General features: G+C 40.4%; 1 protein-coding gene across 1 annotated transcript; it reads left to right on the plus strand.

The window, feature by feature from the left end:
- The first annotated feature begins 1,975 nt into the window (after nucleotides 1-1,975).
- Nucleotides 1,976-7,982, plus strand: LOC123077487 (RING-H2 finger protein ATL51). The gene is made up of 8 exons (XM_044499766.1): nucleotides 1,976-2,577; nucleotides 2,842-3,040; nucleotides 3,156-3,202; nucleotides 3,688-3,750; nucleotides 4,441-4,870; nucleotides 6,561-6,719; nucleotides 6,822-6,908; nucleotides 7,536-7,982. Exons 1-5 carry the CDS (start codon nucleotides 2,432-2,434, stop codon nucleotides 4,484-4,486), a joined length of 501 nt encoding a protein of 166 aa, XP_044355701.1. The 5' UTR covers nucleotides 1,976-2,431; the 3' UTR covers nucleotides 4,487-4,870; nucleotides 6,561-6,719; nucleotides 6,822-6,908; nucleotides 7,536-7,982.
- Nucleotides 7,983-10,724: the final 2,742 nt, after the last annotated feature.

Genomic DNA, 10,724 nt, shown 5'->3' on the forward strand with positions numbered 1-10,724 from the left:
TGTAGCGGTGCTTAGGCGAAGCCCTGCATCGGTAGAACATCATCATCGTCACCACACCGTCGTGCTGACGAAACTCTCCCTCAACACTCGGCTGGATCGGAGTTCGAGGGACGTCATCGGGCTGAATGTGTGCTGAACTCGGAGGTGCCGTGCGTTCGGTACTTGATCAGTCGGATCGTGAAGACGTACGACTACATCAACCGCGTTGTGCTAACGCTTCAGCTTTCGATCTACGAGGGTACGTGGACAACACTCTCCCCTCTCGTTGATATGCATCACCATGATCTTGCGTGTGCGTAGGAAATTTTTTGAAATTACTACGTTCCCCAACAAGAATAGGCATAAGTATTGTGACATAATGTGTAATAACAGCCCATAATGCAATAAATATCAATATAAAAGCATGATGCAAAATGGACGTATCACCCCCCCTTCCTATTCCTACAAGGAGAAGGGGGAAAGAGGAGGAGGAGAGAAAGGAAAGGGGGCCGCCCCCCAACCCCTAGTCCAATTCGATTTGGGCTTGGGGGGCGTGCGCCTCCACCTGGCTGCTGCCTCCTCTCTTACACTAGGGCCCATGAAGGCCCATTAATCCCCCGGGGGGTTCCGGTAACCCCCGGTACTCCGGAAAATACCCGATACACTTCGGAACCATTCCGGTGTCCGAATATAACCTTCCAATATATCAATCTTTATGTCTCGACCATTTCAAGACTCCCTGTCACGTCCGTGATCTCATCCGAGACTCCGAACAACCTTCGGTACATCAAATCACATAAACTCATAATACGAATCGTCATCGAACGTTAAGCGTGCGGACCCTACGGGTTCGAGAACTATGTAGACATGATCGAGACACATCTCTGGTCAATAACCAATAGTGCAACCTGGATGCTCATGTTGGCTCCTACATATTCTACGAAGATCTTTATCGGTCAAACCGCATAACAACATACATTGTTCCCTTTGTCATCGGTATGTTACTTGCCCGAGATTCGATCGTCGGTATCATCATACCTAGTTCAGTCTCATTACCGGCAAGTCTCTTTACTCGTTTCATAATGCATCATCACGCAACTAACTCATTAGTCGCATTGCTTGCAAGGCTTATAGTGATGTGCATTACCGAGAGGGCCCAGAGATACCTCTCCGACAATCGGAGTGAAAAATCCTAATCTCGATCTATGCCAACTCAACAAACACCATTAGATACACCTATAGAGCATATTTATAATCACTTAGTTACGTTGTGACGTTTGATAGCACACAAAGTGTTCCTCCTGTATTCGGGAGTTGCATAATCTCATAGTCATAGTAACATGTATAAGTCATGAAGAAAGCAATAGCAATAAACTAAACGATCAAAGTGCTAAGGTAACGGATGGGTCTTGTCCATCACATCATTCTCTAAAGATGTGATCCCGTTCATCAAATGACAACACATGTCTATGGCTAGGAAACTTAATCATCTTTGATTAACGAGCTAGTCTAGTAGAGGCATACTAGGGACACTCTGTTTTGTCTATGTATTCACACATGTACTAAGTTTCCGGTTCACACAATTCTAGCATGAATAATAAACATTTATCATGATATAAGGAAATATAAATAACAACTTTATTATTGCCTCTAGGGCATATTTCCTTCACATGCATGTATACATGAGGAGAATTCCTGATATGGCTATATGATGTGAGAATCGAGAAATAAGAATGACAGTGATCCTCCCGGCTCCTCGGCCGTTTGGATTCCTGGCCGTCGGATCTGGTTGCTTGATCGGATTTGGGTCGTCGGATCGAGTCCTTGGAAGACCTCGGCCGTCGGATCGAAGAGGTGTCACTGTTGCAATGAATAGTTACCTCTCGCTGTAAAAATCTCATGCCACCGTGTGTAATTCTCGTGCCCGGCCGAGGGCATTTTCGTAATTTTGCTATGGGCTATAAAAGCCCAATGCCCATAGGGTTTCTCCCTGATCGGCTTCCTCCCTTCTCCTGTTCACGCGAGGGACAGCCGCCGCCGCCCCATCCCCTTCCAAACTCGCGCTCGCCGGCCATCCTCCCCGTCCGCCGCCGCCGCCGCCACCGACCAGCCGCACCCGCGCTACCATCCCCTCCCCGTTCCTCTCCGAGAAGCAGCCCAAGGGCAGCCGCCTGCCGCTCGGCACGAACGCGGATGCGGTGGTCGAAGGGGAAGCGGCGCTGCTTTGGCGCCGCTAAGCGCCACCACCCCCCGTCCCTTCGTCCCCCGCCGCCCCTCTGCCTCGTCCCTTCCCGCCACACACTCTCCCTTCCCCTGCGCCGTTGCGCTGCTGCTCCACTGGGTACGAGTTCCATGGCGGTCCGGGATCCATGGCCTCCGACTTGGCGTCGTAGCCGTCAGCCTCGGCGTTGAGACAGTGCCAAGGAATTTCACGCGGGGAAGTGGCTCACCGATGCGCGTCTCGTGGCCCCGCTGGATCCGGTGCTCAACACCTCCATCTCGTGCGTCACGAAGTCGCCGCCGGGGACGCTGCGCTAGTCAGTCGGAGGCCGAGCTAGCCACGTCCTCTAAGTTACCCTCCGGCATCATCAAGCCAAGGTGAGCCCTCTTGTCCTTTCCTTGCATTTTCATGGCGGTACGTTGTGCTGACTGAATGAGGAAGAAGCAGAGAGGGAGATTGAACAATGAGGAAGCAGAGAGGGAGACTGAACGATGAGGAAGCAGAGAGGGAGATTGTGGGACGAAGAGAGGTCCTGGCCAGCACGCCCCCTCACAATCTTGATTGGTTTTTGAAATAACCTCGATTGGTTGGATTTCCACGCGAATTTTACATCTAAAATCTTGTCATTTGCGTTGTTGCAGGGATGCGGGAGGCATCAGTCCATTCCTGCGGTCGACCTCATTCTTGATTGGATTAGTAAACAAAGAGGGAGGAGGGGTCGGGGATGGAGGGATGGAGAAGCTCTCATCGGCAGCGGCTTTCGTGGAGGGCGGTGTGTACGCCTGCGACCACACCTGCAGCATCTGCCTCAAGGCCTTCTGCGACAGTGACTCCTCCACAGTAGCTACCTCTGTCTTGCAGATGTAATGGTGATTGGTGATGGAAACCTTTCGATTTGGTGGTAGACGTGTCTGAAGTGGAATCTGTTCTGGTTTTTTGTTTCTAATTGTCACAGGTTACAGGCTGCAAGCATGATTTGCATCTCCAGTGCATCCTTGAGTGGTGAGGACCATGCTTTCTTCTCTTTGCAATTTCCCCTAAAGTTTTGTAACCATTCGATTAGAAATTTAGAATGATATTTCCTGAAACTGTCATACAAGTATGCATTTTGCTGCTGTTAGTTTGTTAATGGTAAGATTTGAAACATTAACGAATTGATTTGAGAACCACATTTCTAGAGTTGTAGTTTATATTTTGGTTGTTGAATGATCGGTTTACTGTGTTGCACATTTTTGGCTGTAGGATTTGTTGTTCTGCACCATTTATCTTCATTTCTTACTGCTGCCACTGATTCTGAGCGTTCAGATGAAACACCATGTTATCTATATAGTAGCTTGATCACTACAATGATCGGTTGACTGCCACTTGTAATTCAGAAGAGTTGACTCTTCTAAACTATTGGTTGATTTGGTTTAGCACATCTTCGTGTTGCGACTATGACTCCTTATCATATACTTTCTGATGTGCTAATGCTATTCCTGTTGTAGGTGCCAGAGAAGCTCCCAGTGTCCCATGTGTTGGCAGGCAATCAACACGAAGGACCCTATGAGGTAGAAATTCTACTTTATGTAAACAATTATTATGCATTCACTCACAAGAAAACAGTCTGGACTAGAAAGTCGCACACTGCCTTTGCGATTTTCTTTTTGAGTAACATTTCTTTGTTTATGTACGTACCTGCACACAAGAAATCGGTTTCCTTGATTTTTATCATAATTTTCTTTATGTGAATGGATCCTGAGCTACAAACTCGCCACTAAAGCTTTATCTGTGGATTTGCAGGTATAGCCTTTTCTTCCTTCTCTTGGTAGCGTGCATTCAATCATGGGTCATGTTGTTGTGCTCATCTTTTTTATGGTGTTGTAGAGAAGCTCCTTACTGAAATTTTTTCAGTCTATTATCTTCGAAAGTAGCATTATTTATGGTCAACCGAATTTTCATGTTTTTGATGTTTTTCCTATCTGGGCTCTAATAGCTATTATTGAATCAACCTTCTCAATATACTCTTCCTCTTACAAATTTACCATTTGATTTCTTAATTCTAGATAGCTGCTATTGGTTGATTTAGGAAAAGTATACCTTGGAATCATAGTTCAGTTTAATTCTAGATAGTTGCTATTGGTTGATTTATTTACATCACCTTGATCACTACAATCTCGCATGAATCATAGTTCAGTTTAATTCTAGATAGTTGCTATTGGGAATACAACACTGTTTAACATTCAGTTTTGTTTTCTCAGTGCTTTGGAGAAGATGGACATGAGGCCCCAGCCTGCACTGGCATAGCTAGGCACGGGAGTATCCTTCCACTTGACATTTCCTTCTTAGTTTTGTATGTTTAATTTTTAGAGCCGTGGTTACTATGAAAACCGAGATGTGGATATTGCAGTATTGATCTTAGTTCAATTCATTCTATTACGTAGCCTCACTTTGTTATCCATGATTTCCCTCATTTGATTGATTTGACACATGTTCATTCACTAGATTATAGTCTACTTCATTTTTTGTGTATTTAGTTCTAGGTTGTTTTGATTTAAGTGGTACTTGATTTCTTGGCATTGTTCATTGTCTCGAGCCATGTCTGAAACTGAAGGAAAGAAGGCCCTGACCACTCTCATCATTTACTCAAGTAATAACACCATCGGCGACAGGAACGACAAGCTGACGCAGGTGAGCTTAGTGTCTCTTATGCTGTCGTTTTATGTCTTGGCCTCAAGTTCACAACCAGTTCTTTGTTTGGTGAGATGTATGTGTTCTTTCATGGTTATTCTCATTAGGTGGCTGCACTTTTTTTTCTCAATTTGTGTTCTGAATTTGAGTTTGCAGATGCGTGCCTCGATTGTTTATATAAATGTGTAAGTAGAAAAATTTCGTGGGCAACAACCTGGGATAGATAAGAGAGATACGAATCATACGATGGTCTTTCAGAAGAGATGCTGCTACGAAGATCTTTGTATGTCCCTTGCGGCCATGCCGACAACTTACTGGATGTTTTTTTACAACGTGGATCTTCTTTTCTTAAGAACCAACTTTTATTGTAGATCTTTTTGAAAGCATGGCATATGAAGTAGAACTGGATTTTACATAGTTATATCTACGTGCTTGTCCAAGTATAGACTTCAATATATAGCTTGTGAAAATTAAAAAATTGTTTGGTTTAGTGAATTTCCTTTGTCCAAGTATGATTCCTGTTATACTTCCATTTTTTTAGTTGCCACTATTTTTTATTTTGTACTAAATTGACATTTTGAAATAAGCTGACGACGATCCTTGGCAGCGAGACAAGTGTATGGAAAATTCAGTTTCTTTAGTGAACTCAGTCGAACCTTGCAATTTTAAGTATGTGCCAAGTCGTGCATAGCTTTCTGTTTTGTGTAAGTGGAAAGTATTAGTAGTTTCACTTTGTCCAATTTTTTGAGGGACAGCTTTTGAGAGTTGCTCCAAACTTAATGCATTCATGGGATCACCAATTTTTGGCGCTGGTTGAGATTGGGTAGGCTGTACCATGAGTTCCTGGATGATTGTGGCAATTCTCATGCTTGCTTGCAAGGATGTTGCATGAATTGGAGAGATTGGGACTGAATACTGACCTCGAATATATATTGATGCTCCTATCTTCTCATTGCATTTGTCTCTGCATTAAATTAGTCAAGTTAAATTTTCAGTACCAATTCTACGATGTATTCCCCTCATGGAATTTTGATTCCTCTTTCTATTAGAGTTTTATGTCTTATTTATATATTAGATTTATTTCTTCTCCTATGACATGCAGTTCTAAAGTTGCGTTTCCGTATGCATCTACGCCCCACCAGTATACTTGGTCTTTCAGTTACGCCATCCAGTTTCCTCCCTTTTTGCCTGGTTATGGCCGTGGTTAGCTTAGGAAGAGAGAGCAGCACAAATGAACTGCATTGATAAGTTCACATGTAGCAAAATCCGGATTGAAGTGATCCTCCAATTTCACGAATAGCATACTGAATATGGATCTATTAAATAATACTGAATGTCATGATGGCCTTCCCTGGAGATGTAGTTCTGAATATCCTACTGCTCTATGGATCTATTATTGCAAGAACTGTATAATGATATGCAGTGAGCTGCTTCATACCATCATTTAATGTCTGTGTATTCTATCTGATTAGCTTTCCTTAGTGCCGTCTGATGAGAGTTATTCTTGTTGCCTTGTACACATCTTGTGCTCCTATGATGGGGGCAGATGATGTTATTTAATTAATTATTGGAATAAAATGATAATCCATTGGGCTCCCTTCCTTCCTCATGTCTTTTTTTGCATGTATAGTACTTCACTGCTTCCTGCATGTGATTCCATTTGATTTCACTTTGATTTTGTTTTCTGCAGATCGTTTCTTGGTGGCTGCTAATGAATCATGTAATGATGGCGCAGAACTCACCAGAGGAAAAAGACCGAACTGCGGAGTTTCCCCATTGTTAGAGCTCTTGGTGCCCGGACAAGACCTCTATCTCGATTCTCCCTTCGCAGCTCGGCTCCACCGACCAGGTCAGTCCTCATTAATGGACGGTTACATGGTTTGTTTTCCTTTTGAACTCTAAATGTGTGCCCACCTCTGAGTAATTTCTTGGATCCACGTGTTCTGTTCAGATGGCGATGGCTGACGAAGAGCTCGATGTCCATGGCTCGTCAGGTTCCGCTGGCTCCACTAACAGCCGTCTACGGGCGCTTGCACAGGTCAGGTGAAACCCATCCTGTCCCCTCTCTGATTTTACTGGACGGTTGCAAAAATATGATGAGTGTGTGACTCAGGAATTTTTATAATCAAAAGAAGTACTCACAGATGTAAACATTGCTAACTCTGCAAAGAAACACGCATCTGATCTAGGGATTATTGATGCTCGCAGATAGTAGTAAAGAAATAGTGATATTTAGATCCAGGCAGTGTGATGATTTTAACTCTATTTCTTTGATGTGCTCTTCGTGTAGTTAATAGCTCTATAGGTGTCTCCTCGATTGATTAGATGTTGTCTAGGCCTTCTATGTAGATGTATTTTGTTTAGAAAGCGCAAGCATTCTACGTGCTAATTAGATTTCTGTCTTTGAAGGTGATCATATTGATCTTACCTTATCGACTGCTCTTACTAAAACAAGTTGTATTTTCAACTGATTAATAGCCCCGTTGTTCTTAAAAATGCTCTGCTCAATGACAATCTGATTAACCGATAGACTTAACGTATCTTTTTTTATCACTATGACTGCTTTTATCCGCGACTGGTTTCTCTGATGTCTCTCTCGTGTTGTGATGCAATTACTGTAAGCAGCTCCTCGCGGCCTTATGTTTTATGTTCTCGGGCACTGCAGGATACCAAGCGAGTGTTTAGGATCCCACACAGGGCATTTCTTGACATGCTCCTAGCACACCTTGGGCTAATCACCGGCTCAGTATGATCGTGTTGTACATGAGGACGGCAAGATCTGTGTGACCATCTTTTTCAACACCTCTACATTGGATCTTGGAGGACCAATCAGTATGAACGCGTCGTGTCATCATTCCTCCTGGTCTACATTATGCCCAAGACATGCAAAGTTGTGGATCGTCTGTAAGCTACCATTTGCTTTCGTACGTCCTATGTCTGTGATATTTGCTACTAAACCTATTGTGCTACGTGCTTTCTATGTTCGTACATTGTTAGGTGGCTCCTTATTGTGTGCATACAAACAAACCTTACTTCTGAATGATTCTTCATTAGTTTTTTTATTTTTATCATGGTTGACAGAATAATGAGTGAAAAAATTACTTTGCTTAAATCTGGTTGCTCGGCTGACAAAGATATGCTTTCTATGCTTGTGATGCTTTCTATGCTATGGATTTTATGTATTGGATTAGGGCCAGTGCTTACTTAGGCCATTTTAATTTTGATAAGCCTATTGTTAAAGTTCAAGATACTACGGTTGATGGCTGAGTACAACTGTATATAAATTGTCCTTGGAGTTTCCTTTATGGTATATACTGAGTGGATTGTAAATACTGTTACCTTGGCCATTATTCTTTGTATGATGTATACAGTCTGAATGCATATGCTAAACCTGGCGTTTGGACCGGCACCCTCGCGCCAAGGCGCGATCTTGATCTAGTTGATAGTAGTGGGATCAACTTCTTAAGAATATAAGATTAGCTTCGTTTAAAGTCAAATTTTGTAAACTTTGACTTTATAAAAAAATTAACATTTACAATATCAAGTCAATACCATTAGTTCCATCATTGAATATACCCTCACATCATATATATTTATACTGTAGATGTGAATATATATTTTCTATAAACCCAGTCAAACTTTTTTTTACAAATTTTAACTTCACACAAAGCTAATATAATATGCACAGTCAATAAATATGGGCGGGTTGCTAAAAATGTCATATGAACATCTTAGATGTTTGGGTTTTGAGTTGTTCATATGGTCTCACACATCAAATTTACTAACACATTTTCACCTACTAAGGTTGAATACCAGGTTTCAAAAAACCTGGCGTTTGGACCGGCACCCTCGCGCCAAGGCGCGATCTCGATCTAGTTGATAGTAGTGGGATCAACTTCTTAAGAATATAAGATTAGCTTCGTTTAAAGTCAAATTTTGTAAACTTTGACTTTATAAAAAAATTAACATTTACAATATCAAGTCAATACCATTAGTTCCATCATTGAATATACCCTCACATCATATATATTTATACTGTAGATGTGAATATATATTTTCTTTAAACCCAGTCAAACTTTTTTTTACAAATTTTAACTTCACACAAAGCTAATATAATATGCACAGTCAATAAATATGGGCGGGTTGCTAAAAATGTCATATGAACATCTTAGATGTTTGGGTTTTGAGTTGTTCATATGGTCTCACACATCAAATTTACTAACACATTTTCACCTACTAAGGTTGAATACCAGGTTTCAAAAAACCTGGCGTTTGGACCGGCACCCTCGCGCCAAGGCGCGATCTCGATCTAGTTGATAGTAGTGGGATCAACTTCTTAAGAATATAAGATTAGCTTCGTTTAAAGTCAAATTTTGTAAACTTTGACTTTATAAAAAAATTAACATTTACAATATCAAGTCAATACCATTAGTTCCATCATTGAATATACCCTCACATCATATATATTTATACTGTAGATGTGAATATATATTTTCTTTAAACCCAGTCAAACTTTTTTTTACAAATTTTAACTTCACACAAAGCTAATATAATATGCACAGTCAATAAATATGGACGGGTTGCTAAAAATGTCATATGAACATCTTAGATGTTTGGGTTTTGAGTTGTTCATATGGTCTCACACATCAAATTTACTAACACATTTTCACCTACTAAGGTTGAATACCAGGTTTCAAAAAACCTGGCGTTTGGACCGGCACCCTCGCGCCAAGGCGCGATCTCGATCTAGTTGATAGTAGTGGGATCAACTTCTTAAGAATATAAGATTAGCTTCGTTTAAAGTCAAATTTTGTAAACTTTGACTTTATAAAAAAATTAACATTTACAATATCAAGTCAATACCATTAGTTCCATCATTGAATATACCCTCACATCATATATATTTATACTGTAGATGTGAATATATATTTTCTATAAACCCAGTCAAACTTTTTTTTACAAATTTTAACTTCACACAAAGCTAATATAATATGCACAGTCAATAAATATGGACGGGTTGCTAAAAATGTCATATGAACATCTTAGATGTTTGGGTTTTGAGTTGTTCATATGGTCTCACACATCAAATTTACTAACACATTTTCACCTACTAAGGTTGAATACCAGGTTTCAGAAAAACATTTCTAAAGTTGAGTGCACACATGTACAAGTCGTATGTTTGTAAATTAATATCCAAACACCAATAAATTTGTATATTTAAACTAGAAAATGTCAAAGGGCACTTAAATAATTAGGTATATTAGAAACCAATTTCCATAATCAAGAAATGCGATGTTCGATATTATTTAAATTTGTTTATATAGTCTGGTTTAGCTGTTCATGTCGATTAGATAAAATATTCAATCTATTAGTGCACAATGTTCCCATGTAGTTTCAAAAATAAAATCATGTACTTGTTGCACAAAAAAGAGTAAAGCAACAACATAATTGAGATCTAAATATGAATAAAATACAAAATAAAAGTAAAATACAAAATAAAAGTAAAACACAAACCCAAAAAACTAAGAAAAATGGAAATAGAAAATAAACAACAAACTAAAGACACACGCGCACACACACACAGACTCACACACACACACACACATGCACACACACATATGCACACACATATAAAATACCTTTGCATTGAAATTAAAACACTTTAAGAATTTGAATTGATTAATTAAAATGATTTCCTAGGCCAAGGAAAACAATATTCTATTTGGTTATAAATTTGTTTGTAGAGTTTGAGTGATTTGTTCAAGAATATTAAATGCAATATACTAGCCCAAATATTCCAATAGAACCATAAATTTATCTCTTGCCCTACGGTAAGTCATTAATGTTAATGCCT

The sequence above is a fragment of the Triticum aestivum genome, chromosome 3D (genome assembly GCF_018294505.1).
Source record: "Triticum aestivum cultivar Chinese Spring chromosome 3D, IWGSC CS RefSeq v2.1, whole genome shotgun sequence".
Classification (NCBI taxonomy): domain Eukaryota; kingdom Viridiplantae; phylum Streptophyta; class Magnoliopsida; order Poales; family Poaceae; genus Triticum; species Triticum aestivum.

Bases quoted from the DNA above. Each gene is read 5' to 3' on its own strand.
- LOC123077487 (XM_044499766.1), top strand. From the start codon at position 2,432: ATGCGCGTCTCGTGGCCCCGCTGGATCCGGTGCTCAACACCTCCATCT. The intron at 3,041-3,155 runs GTAGCTACCTCT...TAATTGTCACAG, and splicing joins GCGACAGTGACTCCTCCACA to GTTACAGGCTGCAAGCATGA. The intron at 3,751-4,440 runs GTAGAAATTCTA...TTGTTTTCTCAG, and splicing joins AACACGAAGGACCCTATGAG to TGCTTTGGAGAAGATGGACA.